Consider the following 18452-nt stretch of genomic DNA (forward strand, 5'->3'; position numbering starts at 1 on the left):
TATATAATTGATTTATTTTAATTTTAATACTTGAAGGATAATTTTTAATATATTGTAGTACCATAAAGAAGTTGTTCGCCTGATGTCTGGAGAATTCAGGCAGAAAATTGGAGATAAGTATATCAACTTTGCCAGAAAATGGATGAATTATGTGCTAACAAAATGCGAGAGCGGTCGAGGCACGAGACCCAGGTAATGGCTAACTGGGCACCTTATCATAATATGATGTGTTGCTCTTTTCTTAAATATAATGCAGGATATTTCGCATTGATTAATGAATAATAGCTACTTCCCATATAAATTGTTGGTGCTTCCGTTCCTTTTATTTCCGTGAGATTTTCCATAGTAAAAGTACATAGCAAAGCACTACCCAAACTACTTATTGAGTTTTTCTTTCCAGACTCCTTGCCCTGAGTGTTAGCTGTCATGGAAGAGAGAGAGAAGAGATACCTGAGATAACTAGGGCCCAAACCATTCAAAGCTTTCAAATTAGAGGCCAACACCTTGATGAAAAATTACTATTTGGTCAGGAATCAGTAAAGATGGCAGAGCATTAGTGCAGCAGGCATTCTTTGGGGTGTCCTATTTAAAAGGATGATGATGTTGTGTGGTGAATTACTACGTGTGCAGCATCTGATGACTTTCTCCTTCAGTAAGAGTTCTTTGTATTAATCCAGCCTGAAGGTGACAAAAATGTGGCTCACAAGTGACTAGATCTTCTTTTAACAGGAAAGGTTGGGCAGTCTTCTGACGAGATGAAAATGATAGAAAGTATTTTGCCATTGTTTGATATTCAGGAACAATGAGAAATCTACTAAGACCTTGGGACTATGTACTCTTTTGAGCATCGGATGACAGGTGTCTTTTGAATGAGAGTGTGGTCATTGTTTTTGGAGCGATTTCACATGTCCTTTCCGCTTTAGGTGTGTGCATGCCCAGTATACCAAAGTCGGAGATTTTCCCTTAGTGGCATGTGTGCGCCCTTTGTAGCCTTGTACTGCTGTGTTATGTATTTCTCTTTGTATCACCCTTCTGCCCTTTGTACCACCCTTGAGCCCTCTCAGTTCCTTCTTACTGCCCATGTTGGTAGTCTGAGTGTGTTGACTTGCTTTGCAAGTGTTTTCCCTATCAGGGAATTTGTTCTCTTTTATATAATTAGGGTACTCATCTATAGTTAGCTAGAGATTTAGAGTAAATTCCATTTGTTATTTTACTTAATTTTAATAGTGTGTTGATTCCCAAATGTTTTAAATACTAACTCCCAGTACCAGGGCATGCCTCAATCTCTAGACTTTAAGGCTTACACCAGCTGCAATAAGTCTATGCTGGTGAGTGACCCTCATTCCAGGAGTCTAAAGTGCCTCAGGGAGGATCACCTCAGGGACCGTTGTCAGATCTGCAGAGACTTCAGGTCCTGGACTAGAAAGGATAGGGAGATGAGACTGCGTAACCTTTTCATGGAGTCCATCTTGCATCCACCATCTGAACCTTCCCCCTTAGGATAGGTATTGAGCACTTCTTCCATCAGAAGTGCTCCTCCAGACATAGCATAGTCTCGGGACTGTTCCCCTTCCCTGATGCCCAGGAAGGAGCTTAAAAACCATGCCTCAAAAGTATGTCTGGTTCCTTCACAAAATCGAGGTCTCTGGTACCGTCTGCCAGCAAGAAAGCTGGACGGTGAGGTAGAGTGTTCTCCGATGATTGACAGGTCCCACTACCGACTTCGTCTTGTCCAGGGTTGTTGACTCCATCACCAGTGGTGTTGAGACTGACCCCCTACTGTTGTATCATCCCTTTAATGCCACAGCCTCGGGGGGGAACCGCGTGGTAATGACAACACTGACTGCTTATGCTGTGGTGTGAGATCTGCTATGCCTCTTGGTACTGGGTGCTCCAGCAGCACAGGAGACAAGTCATCCGGTACTGATATATTTTCAGTCTTTGTTGGAGTTACCTGCCAGTAAGGTCCAACCCTTGGTACTGGCATAGCCAACTTTGTCATTCACCTTCATTAAGAGGATTCTGCCCCTGGTATCTGACACAGGTGCCACAGTGGTCCAGGACATGGCTTCTTGGGCCGATAGAGATTAGGCTTCAATACTCTACCATGGGATTTCCTCACCACCAACAGATCATCCCCAGTTCCTCTGCTTTCCAGACCTCTGAGCAAACGATGGGATGATTCACATGAGAAATCTCAGGAAGTCTCCCAAGCCAGTACTGAGGAACAACCTTCCATGCCACAACCTACACCTGGGGCAGTATAGGAGAACTCCAGCTGAACCTTCTTTACACTTGTCCTCCTTTTCATCTGATGAGGTGGTGTGGATTGTCTGGATTGTCCTCCTTTCTCCAAGATGACTGCAGGGCCTACTAAGAGCTCCTAAAGAGAGTTGCTTCCTCTCTAGATATCTGGATTGAGGTAGTGCAAGAGAGTTCCAATAGACTGGTGGACATACTGGGGTCAGCAGAGCCTTCCTGTCTTCTTCTACCTATAAATGAAGCCATACTAGAACTTACAAGATTGCTGTGGCAAACACCCTCTCTCTGTCACTGACAGTCAAGAGAACGAGTGCAGGTATTATGTCCCTTTTCAGGGTTCTGAACATTTCTACACTCGTATCTCACCAGGTTCTTTGGTTGTCTTGACAGTAAATGAAAGAGTGTTTCAGGGATGGCCATCTTCTACCCCAAGGGATAAAGAAGCAAAAAGACTCAACTTTTTCAGTAGAAAAAATTATTTCATTGTTGGCCTACAGTTTCGTATCTCTAAAGAGCAAGTCTTGCTGGGAAGATATGATTACCATCTCTGGGATAATGTTCTCAGGGACAAGTAAACAGAGGATGCTAGATAAGAGTTCCTGGCCATCTTGGATGAGGGTAAACTCATAGCTAGGACTTCTCGCCAAACTATGTAAGATGGGGCAGATTTGGCAACCAGAACTATTGCATCTGCAATAATGATGCACACATGTTCATGGCATCAATCTTCTGGTCTTCCACAGGAGGTCCAGCAGACTATCCAGGATCTTTTTTGAGGGTCCCACCGTATTCTCACAGCAGACTGATGAGAAGCTTCACAGTCTCAAAGACTCCAGGACTACATTGAAATCATTGGGGATTTACTCTCCATTCCCTATAAAGAATTAATTTCTCCCTCAGTCGAACCAACAATACCCACCTTTCCTGCCTAGACAAGCTTGATCACTCCAGGAGCAAAGGGAAAAACTACAGGATGAGACCTCCACTTCCTCACTTTGTCTTCATCCAGTCCTTCTAGAGAACCCAGAAAGACCAAACAATGTGTTTGACTACCTTGTTAAGGGGAAAATATCAGTGTGTCTTGGGCCACTTTCTCCTATCCCTGTTTTTCCCAACAGCTTATCCCACTTTCAGTATGCTTTGGGCCTACATTACCACAGACCAGTGGGTTCTAAGCATAGTGGAACTGGGATAAACCCTTCAGATTTTCAATCCTTCCCTGTCCCTCTTCAGAGACCTCCTCTGAGAGGTCCAGTCTCTCCTCCATAGAGCCATGGAGGAGGTTCCTTGTTTCTACTGAGAAAAAAGGGTTTTATTCAAGTTACTCCCTGATTCCAAAGGCAAAAGAAGATCCCAGACTTATCCAAGATTTGTGAAATCTGAACAAATATCTAAGGAATATAAGGTTTCACATGGTCACCCCAGCTTCCATTATCCCCTCCCTTGATCCTGGCAACTGGTACTCTGCCATGGACTTGGACACACATTTCCATGAAACTATTGATCAAAGCCATAGGCTATTCTTAAGATTTCTGGTCAACAATACCCATTCTCAGTTTACAGTCCTGCACTTGGGCCTCTCTGTGGCGCTGTGAATATTTACAAAATGCATGGTAGTGATGGCTGCATTCTCAAAAAAGCAGAAGTGCAAGTATTTTCCTACCTTGACAATTGGCTGGTATGGTGTCGGTCCAAGAACCAGGTGGAATTCGGTATAGCAGAACTCAGTATTTTGAGGTCTGTTGATCAACAAGAGCTAGTCAGTCTTGAGTTCAGAGGACAGAGTTTATAGGGGCACTCTTGGTTTCTACAGTAGGCAGGACTTTTCAGCTCAAGCCAGATTCCAGGCAATGTTAATGATTTCGACAGATCTGAAAGTCCATCCAACCACAGCTTCAAGGAACTGCCTCAGACTTCTGGAAATGTGGCCTCATGCATGTACATGCTCTGTCATGCCAAACTTTGTCTCAGAAGGTTGCAAGCCTGGTTAAAGTCAGTGTACTACCTAGCTCATAACCCATTCAATGTGTTGATTTGTGTGCCTGCAGGTGTGCTGTTCTTCTTGGACTGATGAATGGATGCAATCCAATGTGTGTATGGGAATTGCCTTTGCCTCTCCTCTATCCACACTGACTCTGGTTACAAATGCTTCTTTTTTAGGGTGGGGAGCACACCTAGGCACTCAGCATCTGTGGTCACAACAGTATTTAGCTCTTCACATAAACATGCAGGAGTTGAGGGATAATCATCTGGCCTTTTGGACTTTTCTCCCTAACATCAAAGAAAAACTCTGTCCTTATGAACAACACTGCAACAATGTTCTACATGAACAGACTGGGAGGGACCAGGTCAGACAGTCTTTGTCATGAAGCATTACAGCGTTGGGAGTTTTGTATCATCAATTAATTCACCTCAAAGCACCCCATCTTCTTAGGGTTCACAACCGTTTGGCAGATTGCCTGACCAGATCTTTCAGCAAAGATCATGAATGGTCTCTCAGGCCAGGTATGGACAGATTATATACCCAGGTTGCAGTTCCTATCCCTCCCTGGACTTGAATCTCATGCTAAGAAGGTTGATGGGTCCACCCTTTGAACTGATGGCTTACCTGCTCATTACTCCAGCAATATATGAAATCTGCATTTTTGGCACGAAGAGTAGCAGAATTACGAGCATTGGTAGCTGACCCTCCCTACACAATCTTCTATAAGAACAAAGCAAAGTTATGTCTGCATCCACAAATTTTGACTTTAGTATCAGAATTCCACCTCAATCAAGCAGTATACTTACCAACTTTTCTAAGCCTCATTCTCCTAAGGATTAAGAGAGACTCTATACCTTGGAAGTTAGAAGGGTGTTAGTGTTTTACTTGGACAGAACTAGGTCATTTTGTTTGAGTTTCGCTTCTACCTCAGATATGGTAATATCTACCTCCATATCCTCATCCTCATTTGTCATGCTACCATTATCCCTAAGATCCTCTTTAGCCTTATTAAAGACTGAGGCAAAGTATTTGTTTAGATATTGGGCCATGCCTAGATTATCCTTGACCTCCACTCCATCCTCAGTGTTTAGCGGTCCCACTTCTTCTTTCTTTGTTTTCTTCTTATTTATATGGCTATAGAACCTTTTACTATTGGTTTTAATTCACTTAGCAAGGTCCAACTCTACTTGACTTTTAGCCTGTCTCACTTTATCCCTACATGTTCTGACCTCAATAAGGTAGCTTTCCTTACTGATCCCTCCCATCTTCCACTCCCTGTATGCTTTCTGCTTTTTCTTAATCACCTCTCTGAGATGCTTGCTCATCCAGCTTGGTCTACAACTCCTGCCTATGAATTTTTTCCACTTTCTTGGGATGCAGGCTTCCGATAGCTTTTGCAGCTTTGATTTAAAGTAATCCCAGGCCTCCTCTGCCTTTAGATCCATAAATTCTTCAGTCCAATCCACTTCCCTAACTAATTTCCTTAATTTTTGAAAGTCAGCCCTTTTGAAATCAAAAACCCTAGTTGCAGATTTATTTTTGTTAATCCTTCCGTTCAGTTTGAACTGAATTAGCTTATGATCACTTGAACCAAGATTGTTCCCTACAACCATTTCTTCTATGAGGTCCTCATTACTCACCAAAACCAAATCTAAAATGGCATCCCCTCTAGTCAGTTCAGCAACTGCTTGATGAAGGAATCCATCAGCTATCGCCTCTAGGAAAATCTGAGCCTTATTATTATTGTTATTATTATTATTATTAGCACTCGTCCTTCAGTCTATATCTGGGAAGTTAAAGTCTCCCATGATCACGCAGTTTCCATTAGTGTTTACTTCATTAAAAACATTAAAGAGGGCTCTATCCGTATCCAAATTAGATCCCGGTGGTCTATAGCACACCCCAAGCACTATCCCAGGGGAGGCTCTAGTAGTTTTCTTCCCCAATGTAATTTTTACCCAGACGGACTCTGTCTTATCCATTCCATCGCTTCTTATTTCTTTACATTCTACCTCATCATTGATATACAATGCTACTCCACCAACTTTACCTTTATTTCTGTCTTTCCTAAACAGCACATATCCTTCAATTCCTGTAGTCCAGTCATCACTACTATTCCACCATATTTCTGTTATCCCTATAATATCTGGTTTCACTTCCTGCACCAGTAGTTCTAATTCCTCCAGTTTGCTACCTAGGCTTCTCGCATTCGTGTACAAACATCTTAATTTTTGCTGTTTGGCCTCGCTCACATTTTGTACCCTATTAGGCACGGTCATTCTACAGCCAGTATAACCTATTAAACTGGTATCCACATGCCCTTCCTCCTTATATACATTCTCCTATCCACGGCTGTATCTTTTCTTACTTTGTTTTCTCCCCTCTCAATGCTAAAATCCGTCGTGGAGATTACCTGGATATCTCCCAACCATCTCCCCCAAATTCCTAGTTTAAAGCTCTCTTAATCAGTTGTGCCAGCCTTGATCCTAGAAGTCTATTTCCTTCCCTACTCAGATTAAGTCCATCCCGAGAGAACTATCCTCTGTCCATGAATGCCTCCTAGTGGCTATACATCCCAAAGCCCTCCTTATAGCACCACTGTCTATGCCATTTGTTGATAGTCATAATCTTGTCAGACCTTTGTTGCCCTTCTCTAGGAACAGACAGAATCCCACTAAAGATCACCTGAGCCTCGATTTCCTTAATTGTCTTCCCCAGCCTAGCATAGTCTCCCTCAATACTTTCCAGCGAGAATCTAGCCGTATCATTTGTTCCCACATGAAGGATAATTAGGGGATTCTTTCCTGCTCCCTTTAGGATCCTTTTCAACCTCAGGTCTACATCCTGTATCTTAGCACCTGGAAAACAGCACACCCTTCTATTCTCTGGATCAGCTCTAGTTACAGGCCTGTCTATTCTTCTCAGTAAAGAGTCCCCGATCACATAGACCTGCCTTTTCCTGGTGATGGTGCTATTCTCCAGTCTCTCCCCTGTTCCCTCTGGCTGCAAATTCTTTCCATTCCTATTCTCCCTTATAATCCTCTTCAACCCATCCTGTATCCTCTTGGGGCTCATATTTGGTGTAGTCTCCATTGACTCTTCCCCTTTTCCTATAGGACTAGCCGCTCTTCTCTTCTTCCTTGCCCTTCCACCTTCAGTGATTACCTGCTGAGCCCCTTCTTCATTTTCCAACTCTGCAAACCTGTTCTTGAGCTCTATTTCTCCTTCACTAGCCCGTCTTTTCCTCTGCCTGGTCCTTTTAGTCACATGCTTCCACTGACCACTTTCCTCACTCGGTCTCCCCTCAGAATTCCCCAGCCCTGCTTCCATCTGTCAGTCTGAGCTTTTCCCTTAGGATACCTCATGTCCTTGCTCCATAATCTGCTCAAACCCCTTCCTAAACTCAACGAGACTTTCCACCTGCATCTCCAGACCTCGGATCTTTTCCTCCATCAGCTCTATCAGACGGCATTTCATGCAGACAAAACTCTTACCAGGTCCCCCCTCCAGGATCAGGTACATACCACAGCTTCCACATCCAGTCATCCTCAATGTGTCTTCCACCACATGAGTCACTCCCACTGCATCCTCTGTATCGGTCATAGCCTTCCCATCTAAGTCCTATTAATCTGGGAAACACAAACCACACCACAACACCACCGCCCACAGCAAGAACAAACCCCAAACAAGCACCACAATACAAACTCCCACTCAAACTCCCCTGTTTACAGCTCTGTTTGCTAGCTCCTGTGCCGCTGCAGCTGTCTGTGCCGCTGCCTGGCTACCTTTATAGGACCCCTAGTCAGAGAAACCCCACCCCCTAATCAGGGCTCAGCTTCTTTCCCAGCACAAAGCCCCTACAAGCCTCTGCACATCCAAATATACAAATACAAAACCAAATACAAATACCTTCTCCTAGCTAGCTCCTGTGCCGCTACAGCTGTCTGTGGGGAATTGATATGTACTTCCTAAGACAGTAGTGGGCTGAGGTGGATAACCAGGCCTGAGGCAGGTAGCCTACTATCTTTATTTGGGGACGTTCATATTAAAAGTCCAGAACTCAGAATTTCATGTCCATTTATCACCTGGCTAAAGATTAACCCCTTGACAAAAGCCAGATACTGCACTCTGTGCATGAATCCAAACTGTTATACAGAACTTTTGTTAACGTAAGCAAGTAAGCAGCAGTCATTGGGTATGTCTGCACTGCAAAAATAAGCAATAAATAAATAAACCCGCAACAGTGAGCCACAGAGCCTGGGTCCATTGACTTGGGCTTGCACTATGGGGTCAAAATAGTAGCGCAGACATTTGCGTGTGGGCTAGAGCCTGTGCTCTGAGATCCACCCCTGCCTTGCAGGGTTTCAGATCCTGGGCGCCAGCCTGAATCCGAATATCTGTGCTGCTGTCCTGTAATGTGAGTCCTGCAAGCCCAAATCAGTTGAGCTGGGCTCTGAGACTTGCTGCCATGGGTCTTTCTTTTTTTTTTCTTTTCTTTTTTCTCAACGTAGACATACCCTTAACCATGTATATTAGGATAAGTCACTAGAACTCATGTGACATTTATGTAATTGTTTTTGGCTAATGAACAATTCCCTTCTGCTTGACAGGTGGGCAACACAAGGTTTTGATTTTCTTCAAGCCATCGAGCCAGCCTTTATTTCAGCTCTGCCTGAAGAGGATTTCTTGGTATGGAATTAATTGTTCTCCCATTGTAGCCCAACCTGCTTTCAGTTCAGTTTCAATCAATAAAATCTATTATCTGTCTGTTATGTTTTCTGTGCTCTTATTTCTGATTAATTACTGTTCCGAGACTGTTCTATATAAATCTAAATGTCTTTTGCTTTGATTTAGCTTGCAAAATTCTGAATAGTGCACGGTAATGACATCAATATACTAAAAAATTAAAATTGTCATGTCAGGTTTCTGCAGTACTGAAACCTTTGTATAGTAACTACATTCACGACCCGGGATACTTGGCAGCAGTTTGCTGATGAGCTATTAATTTACACTAAACGTAATATTGCTTTCTATTGGATGATCTGAAATGTATCTTTAATAACCCTAGTTCATGTATGGAGCAAACATGAAACATTACAAAATAACTGTATTTCTTTAGAGGTAGCGTACAAGATTTAAAATTTGAATCTTGCCTTGTTACTGTTAAGTTATATGGTAGAGCATAGTTTGTGTTTGGTTTTGGTGGGCAGAGGTTGTTTTGTTTCTGTGAAACAGAATCCTGGAAGCTTTAGTTCTGTAATGTGGTATGTTCTTGGTCTGCAGTGGAGGTGAAAGTTCAGCCCCCTCAAAAGTAGCGGAACACAGAGAATAATATTGATGGCAATTGATTGTGTTCACTTTTATTTAGAGTCAGCTTTGCTTTGGAATTTTGACAGATATTTTCCCCAGTCAATATTTTGTTTCTCAACTAGTGTGTCTGCATTTATTTAAAGAAAAGGACAGGTTACTCAAAGCCTATCTCACAGTCAGTACATTGCTATCGCTGCAGCATTTTTCAGCTCTACTGTTTCAGGAGGGAAAAGAGCATTGATCCCCAGTGGCAACACACTGTAGTTGAGTTAATTAGGAGACAGATCATTAACCACTGTTAATTAGGAGACAGATCATTATGAACAAATTAAAGATACATTATGAAATACTAGGGTACAGTAATCTTATTAAATAAATACTGAAACTATAGCATTCATCCTTTTCCTTTAATATTATCTTTAAAACTAAACTGGCTATTAGCACAAAAATCCTAAAGTGGACTATTTTCCAATGTTTGCATTGCTGGGAAACATAGTGCTTTTAAAAAATTCCAGATCTTTAAATATGATCTTAATAAGCTTGAGTATTGTGCCTGATATGTCAGATAAGATGTAAAGTTCTAGCTTTAAAAACTAGCCCCAGCTTATTTTTTCCCCAACTTTGATGCAGTTTCTAAAGTATCTATAACAGTTTGATGGATAGTACAAGTATTTTTTTTTTAAATAATCTAACTGTAGTCCTGGCACCTTCTGATGTGATCTCTCCAGTTCTCAAGCTCAGGTGAATCTCAGAGACTTTGAGAAAATAAATATAAAGTGGTTTGGTGCTTTACAATCATAGTATTCTTTCCTCTGAATGTGTATGGAACCAACACCTCAGCTAGCATTGTATAGTGTGGGAGCTATTTATATGATAAAACCTAAATTCGAGGTTCTGACCACTTAAGGTCGTTGAAAGATAACTTGGCACTTTTGCAAAAAGTGGGATTTGCAATGGGAACTGCACACAAACATCAAGAGAATACCCCAGTAACATTCAGGATAGCTGAACTAAATTCAGACCTGGTGTAAACAGAAAAAGACTGAGTTGAAGTCAGTGGAGGTTGTGCCATCTTACACCTGGTTTCAATTTAATAGATTTTTACAGTCAGATGGGACCATTATGCTCTAGTCATATCTCCTGTATAACACAGGCCATAGAACTTCAAGGAGAAATCCCTGTGGCAACCTCAAACTCTGTTTTGAGCTATAATATATATATATTTTAGAAAGACATTTATCTGGATTTAAAGATTTAAAGTCTTCAAATGATGGAGAATCTATTATATTCCTTGATATTTTCTTCCCGTGGTTAATTACCCTTACAGTTAAAATACATCACTTTACTGGGGGGCTCAATTTGTCTAGCTTCAGTTTCCATTATTATACCTTTGAATTGCAGGAGGAATTTTAGCAAGGCAGAATGATGTTTGTCTATATTTATGACTCTCACAGCAGTTGTAACTGAACACATTAAAAACATTAATAATTTTATCCCCAGAAAATACCTGTAAGATAGGGAAGCATTAGTACTCCTGATTTACAGATGAGGAAACTGAAATATAGAAAGATTAAGTAACTTGTCCAACTTCTCTCACATGGTATGTAGCAAAGCTGGGAGATGAATTCAATCCCCTGCATCCCAGTTCAGTACCTTAATCCCCCAAGACCATTCTTTCTTGAGAGAATTGCTGATGTTGTGGGTGGACAGAAGAGGGTCTTCTCTTGTGCTAACAAAAGCAATTTTTCTGGATCAGTGCTGAGCACTATATCTCAGAGTGAACAGTATCTTTGAATGTTGTCAGCCAGGTCTAATGCTTATCTCTGTGACATAGAACACTTTTTTTTTTTCCTTGAAAGAAGATAATGAAAATAAAGCAGTTTATTCAGTAAACATGATACTTAGTTTTATGGTCTTTGTCAATGCTTGCATATAATTCCTACTAGCATTATAGTGTAGAGGGGCTGTTTTATTGTATATCGTTCATGCAGTGTTGTTATAGCCATATTAGTCCCAGGATATTAGGAGAGAGAAAATCAGTGAGGTAATATCTTTTTTATTGGACCAACATCTGTTGGTGAGAGAGACAAGCTTTTGAACTTACATAGAGCTCTTCTTCAGGTTTGGTCAGGTTTCCCAGATTTGAAGAAGAGTGCTGTATAAGTTTTCAGGCTTGTCTCTCTCACCAACAGACGTTGGTACAATAAAAGATATTACCTCACCCAGCTTCTTTCTATGATTAAGTCTTTTTAACTACTTAATTCTGGCAAGTCTATTGCAGAGAGGAATGTCTAGCAATGAAATCCTAACTTTTGGCTCCAGAGATTTAACTTAATGGAATAGATAGAAGCAGTAGTATTGCACTTGACAGACTATGCATGTATTAGTACATTTTAAGCAATAACACCCTGCCTGTGTTGACTTCACCTCAGGATAACTGACTGTTAGAGAAATCATGTTGCAGTCATTGTCTAAGCTATCTCATACATTTACAAATATATTTCAGTTAGCAGCATACTTAACTATATAGGTCATATCTGTTGTAAAGAAACATATTTTGGGGATTTGGGATTTTTATGTCTGAAGACAAATTTAAAGGCTTGATCAAAATTGGAAAAACTAGTAAGCCAAATTTTCTTCAAATCTAGATAAATGATTTTTTTTGGCAATTATCTTGTGTAGTGTACAATATCATAACTTTTTTGTTGTTGTTTCCCTCTCCTAGAGTTTACAAGCTCTGATGAATGAATGCATCGGCCATGTAATTGGAAAACCTCACAGTCCTGTTACAGGTTTGTACATTGGTAAGACAGCAGTTACTGGCATTACTTCTAGAACCTAGCTACTGTACTTTGTATAAATAAGTTTGAAAAATAACAATTTGATTGCAAGTTCATTTTAAAACATTAAAGTTAACAATAAAAAGGTACTTTTAAAGCTTTTCCTGGTTGTTCTTATATGAACATTACTGTCTGATTTCAGAGTAGCAGCCCCGTTAGTCTGTATCTACAAAAAGAAAAGGAGTACTTGTGGCGCCTTCGAGACTAACAAATTTATTTGAGCATAAGCTTTCATGAGAAAGCTTATGCTCTAATAAATTTGTTAGTCTCGAAGGCGCCACAAGTACTCCTTTTCTTATTACTGCCTTAGTCGTCATTAAACTGTGGAAGTGTTAACACAAGTAATGTGTAAAATGAAAACAGTCCATATTTTCAAGTAGTTTTTGGTGTTTTTTTTTTTTTAAATAAAGTAAATCACTCAGGTGATTCCTCTGACTAAGGGCAAGTCTACACTACAAAATTAAGTAGACCTAAGTTATGTTGACGTACAGTCACTGCAGTAATTAAATCGCTTTTGCATGTCCATGCTATGCACCTTGTGTTGGCAGTGTGTGTTCTCACCAGGAGCAGTGCACCGATTTAACTGTAAATATGGGGCATTGTGGGACGGCTTCTGAAAGGCAGCAACAGTCGATGTAAGCAACACAGTGTCTACTCTGACACTGCATCAACTTAAGTGCTGTGCCTCTCACGGAGGTAGAGTTATTAAGTCGGTGTAATGGGGGAGTTACACTGGTGGAAGCTACGTTTTAGTGAAGGCACTTACAGAGTTAGGTCGATGTAAGCTGCCTATAGTGTAGACCAAGGCTAATTAGTGTCCGTAAATGGCTCCCAATAGAGTCCCATCAAGTTTTCTGAAAAAAATATTATGGCTGTGAGGAGTTACAGCTTTGGGGAAAGTCAGGGCTATATAAAGGCCTCTTCTGTAGTTGATCCCATTGCAGATAAGAATAGAAAAGTGAAAGGGTGGCTACAGCAGAATTTCAGATTCAAGTCAGAGGCAAGTGTTTGTAAGAGCAATCTAGTTATTCTAATATAGTATATTATCCAGTTGGGGGGCTTGTCTGCAATGGCAAGTCACTGTGTGGAAAGTCAGGGTCTGAATCTACAGAGCAGCTGTTTGCCACATAGTAATGTTTTGTGTGGATACTGCTAAAATGCACTGAAAGCCAAGCCATATTCCAGGATGTTTAGTGCACTGTAGCAATGTCCACAAGTGACATTACTGTGTGGCAAGCTGGTACACTGCAGATTCATATCCTGGATTGCTGCACAGTAACTTGCCATGTAGACAAGCTCGAGTGATTTGATGTGTTCTGTGGATCAATTTCCTTGCAATGCATTTTTGACTTGTTTATTTTTATATTACATTGAAGCTTTGTAGACACAAGTGATAATGCAGATATTAAAACTGTTTGAAAAGAAGCTTTAAAATGTTCCTTGTTGTTTGATCCCAATTAACACAAAACAAAAATTTTACTAGATCTAAAATGAGCTACTTCCCATGTGGGCTCATAACCTCCACTGAAGTGTTAAATATGGCATTGTATCCTTGTTTACAAATCTACTTCTTGCCTAGAGTTACTATTTTCATTCCAAACTAGATATATATTTCCATGTAGTGAGTGTCATAAAATTATGCTAATTTATTTTTTAAAAGACAAATGTTAATATTACATTAGTTTGCATTGAACATCTATTGGTTGTAAATATTTTCATAAATAAGATTATCTAATTACTAATGAATGAGTCTGATTACATTTATTTTGGTTTAGAATTAAAAATGAATTCTATTTATTTGTTAAAATAATCATATTCAGACATGATTCTGGATAAAGAGTATACAGCAATATGTTTGCTGTATACCACCTACAAGGGGAAATAGGTTGGAAACCATCTGAAAGAGCCAAAGTTAAATGTCAGTCTGTGTAAAATGGTGATACTGTAGCTGCAGGCTATTGTGAATATCTTTATTAATTGTATGGCCTAGGAAAAAGCAGTGTGATTTTTTTCTAAAATGTAGATTAGAAGACTTGCCAAATTCTTAATTCAGTGCATCTAACATTATAATCAACTATGTTATTGACTCAGAACTTTAAATTGAATTAAGCAAATGTTAATTGCAAAGATTTTCTTTGATGTTGCTATTCAGTAGTGTTGCTACAACAATAGAGATGTGACATTCTGTTAGGCTTTAAATGCAACCAAGCTGCCTTGCCAACAGAGTATTTCTGATTGTACCTGCAACTCTTGTAAACCATCTTGTGATTTGTCAAGGTTAAAAATGTCCTTTGTTAAAAAGGTAAACTTCTGTTTTGTGGTATTTCATGCATGAGGAGTATTAACTTTTTTTTTTCCATACATATGTTTCTGTCTTATGTCCTTGTAGGAGACTTCTGTGCTGATGTCTGGTGCAGTACTTCCAGTATCTTTGTTAGATTCCAGAAGATATAACTTCCAAAATCATTTTGGCTGCTTACTGTCCACACTGCAATTATTATTTCATTTTAGCACCATTGTTGCGGTTAGGAATGCTATCTAGTAATTTCTCTCATTTCCCACCTCTTTGCCAGTGCAATTAGTCATTGTTAGACATTCATACCTCTCATTTTTCCTGAAGTTGCATTCTGGTCCCTCATGTTTTCACATAGTCTTGACACACTTCACACGTGTTAAGGCACAACATGGAGTGGGGTGCACCTGCTGGTTTTGAAATCATAAGCAGCTCTTCCACACCATGATGAATGAGGGCAAATGGGTTTAGATGGCAGGGGGAATGAAAGGATCAGAGGAAAACAGGAGAAGGAAGAAGTGTGGGTATTGTGTAAAGTACAGAGAAGTGGCATTGGGAAGAGAGAAAGTAACAGGGTTGAGCTGACGATATCACACATGGAGGGAGGGAAGCAAAAGTAGTACAACTGGAGGAAAAAGCATTATCTCTCTGTTGTTTTAAGTTCAGTGAATTTTATATCAAAATAGAACACTTTTATTTGCAAGTAACAAAAAAAAAATAAACTTTATTACAGTATCTATGTTCAACTGACTGCGACTGTAAACGGTACAAGGTTCAGTGTGCGTGTGTGTAAGTCTTTGCAGTATTCGGATAAAACACTGGGTTTAATGTACAGAAAGATAGAGATGTACAGATATCTAACTTCTTTAAAAAGGAAGTGCCCAACTTTTTGGTCAGTTGCACAGCATTAATTGTTCATTTTGGTTGCTGGGAGGTGTGTTTCTTATTCTGGCAGGGTAGCTTTCTCCTGTTATGATCCCCTGTCTGCAGATCACATATCAAATACGTAGTTTGAAAGAATAATGTGCAATGTCCTCCTTGAGTCTAGAGCTAGGGTTCATTTTATTATACATCACACCAACAGTTTGGGTTGTAAATTTATAAGGGAGTCAGCTACTTTTCTGTCCACATAACCCTTACCCCACTCTGTGCTTTCCTTTAGAATGGAATGGTTAATGTACAATAAATACTATTTAGAATAACTCAACGAAGTGTTCCGTGCTCTTCATATAAGCTTCTAGATTCACAGTGAAACTAGTTCAGAGATGACTGGTTTCAGAGTAGCAGCCGTGTTAGTCTGTATTCACAAAAAGAAAAGGAGTACTTGTGGCACCTTAGAGACTAACAAATTTATTAGAGCATAAGCTTTCGTGAGCTACAGCTCACTTCATCGGATGCATTAAATGAATCCGATGAAGTGAGGTGTAGCTCACGAAAGCTTATGCTCTAATAAATTTGTTAGTCTCTAAGGTGCCACAAGTACTCCTTTTCTTTTTAGTTCAGAGATGAGACTAATGTTAATTTTGGTTAAAACAATGGTTTTAGCATGCATATGAGCCCAAAATACTGAAACACTTGCAAATGCTGCTTCAGCCATGACTGAATGCACGCTCTTGGCTGACAACTTTTAGTACTGATAAAACTATTTATTTAGCTTACTGCATATATGCATGGCATTTGACCAGCATGCTTTTACTTTTTATCATTGTCGAGAAAATTAATATTTCTGGTGCTAAGAGCATCTTATAAAGCAGTAGTGTTGGCATTATTCAGTTTTTAACATTTTGTTTATTTACTGCATAAAAAAGTAATAAATTAACACTTTCCTGTGAAGTTGAAAAAATGAAAATACAGTTACAGTATTAGATGCACATTTATTAGATGCACATCCTGTTACAGCTATTTTTTCATTCCCTTGATTGTTTTAATGGCTGCTTATATTTTTTAGAAATCTGATGCTGAAAGTTACTAGTATGATTAGTATTACTTTATAAGTAATTTATTTTAAATGAGTTTTTTGGGTTTTGTATATACAAAATCAATAAAATATTTTGATGTAAATAGAAGCTGAACTTATATTATATAATTGATTAATTTGTGGGGGGAATCTTTAACAAAATTACAACATTATTACTTTTTAAATTTTTCATATCAGGTGTTTTTCTGACATTTATAATAATATCTATGTGTTGACTTTTACCATTTGCAGCTATTCATCGAAACAGTCCTCGTCCTGTGAAGGTACCTCGATGCCACAGTGATCCACCAAATCCCCATCTTATCATCCCAACTCCTGAAGGGTTCAGGTATTCAGCACTTGTCCAGATTCTTAAGTGTCAGCTTTCTCCTCTTTCACTGAAAGTTTGATGTTACTGAAGCTGTTTGTTTAACTCAGGGAACTGAATATAGTTTCTCTAAAAATTTGTTCTGATAAAGCCAATACTTCTGTTTTTGCAAGAGGAAAATCGAGGAGATTTTTAAAAAAGAGTAAAAGAAATCTGTATTTTAAAGGCATGCTTTTGGAGATGATGCATTTTCTCATTTGTTTAATGCTCTTATTGCTGCATGCTTTCCAACTTTAAAGTCATTCTTTGTTTCCTTCTTTACAAAATTGCTTTGGGAAAAGAATATTTTATAATGAGATTCAGTATTTTAAATACTGGCAGTTAACTAGCTTTTTCCCTTCCCCTGAATGAGTGAGTGAGCGTGTAATGCCTCTGACTTTGCTTCTGAAGTTCAGTTTACATGAGATTTTTCAAAGATAACACCCTTGAATATGGTGGCATTTCTGTATCTTAGTTTTAAATAATTTTTAAACTATATTCACATAATTGTTCCCCATTAAAAGTTTTGGTCTTGAAATAGGGCTAAAATATTTTTGAAAAGCTTCCAAACTAATTTTGCCATAGAGCCTTCCACATAAACATCAAAGGGGATGTTGCCCAGCCTCAGAATATGGATCCACATTTTTTCAAAGCCTGGTATTTATACACACAAATTGGGAGCTATTCTAGAGGTAACTGTTGAAATGTTGGTCTCTTAACATATTAGGTGGTGGTTTGCCCATTGACTACTCTGCTTCGAAAACTTTTGGGACCAAATTTATTTTACCAAAAAAAAAAACCCTTCCCCCCCCACCCCCATGAATAAACTTTAGAAATCGACACTGTTTTTTATTGTTTCGCTATCTTATTTTTAAATTAAATTTTCAACTCCATACACTTTTTCAACTGTTTCCTGAAGTCTTTCTTCTCATCGCAGCACGCGGAGTGTCCCTTGTGATGTACGGAACCATTGCAGCGCTGCTGTCAGTCGCCCCGCTCCCATCGGTAGCGACTCAGCTCAACCAAAACCTGTCAGCAGTGCAAATGATACCAGGTAGTTCCACTCCGCAACGCAGAAGTCTCATTTCTGTTTACGTCACCCATGCAAATTGCTCCCATTAAATACATTCCATTAGATAATTTAAACAGTAAAAGTCCATCCCGTCATGTGCTCTGTTCCAGTGGCTTCTTCATCTGTGTTCAACTTATGTGAAATTATTATGCTATAGAAGAGCATGTTTATAAGTCTGCACTGAGCTAAAACAAGAGGGTAATTTGAACATACAGTTTTGACCTTGCATATTGGTCAAAAGACTATACATTAATTCATGCAGTAAAAATACTCATGCAGTTAACATATGCCATTCAGTTCCTCAGTAGATTAGCTTTGATAGGCTATTAGTAATTGATAAATGTTCCACTGCACATGTATTTCTCAA

At 39.5% G+C, this 18452-nt stretch overlaps 1 protein-coding gene across 11 annotated transcripts in view; it reads left to right on the forward strand.

Annotated features, from left to right (window-relative positions):
• The window catches only part of MAP3K4 (mitogen-activated protein kinase kinase kinase 4), a 150463-nt gene that overhangs the window by 99609 nt on the left and 32402 nt on the right, over window positions 1-18452 (forward strand). For 6 of the 11 annotated variants that reach the window (XM_038395734.2, XM_043511250.1, XM_038395740.2 and 3 more), the window contains 5 exons: window positions 59-192; window positions 8857-8935; window positions 12282-12360; window positions 16899-16995; window positions 17951-18067. In XM_038395734.2, coding sequence (XP_038251662.1) covers window positions 59-192; window positions 8857-8935; window positions 12282-12360; window positions 16899-16995; window positions 17951-18067 — 506 coding nt within the window. The remainder of the gene's footprint in view (window positions 1-58; window positions 193-8856; window positions 8936-12281; window positions 12361-16898; window positions 16996-17950; window positions 18068-18452) is intronic. The other 5 variants (XM_038395738.2, XM_043511249.1, XM_038395737.2 and 2 more) reach the window with 3 other exon arrangements.

This window comes from Dermochelys coriacea, chromosome 3 (assembly GCF_009764565.3).
Source record: "Dermochelys coriacea isolate rDerCor1 chromosome 3, rDerCor1.pri.v4, whole genome shotgun sequence".
Taxonomy (NCBI): Eukaryota; Metazoa; Chordata; order Testudines; family Dermochelyidae; genus Dermochelys; species Dermochelys coriacea.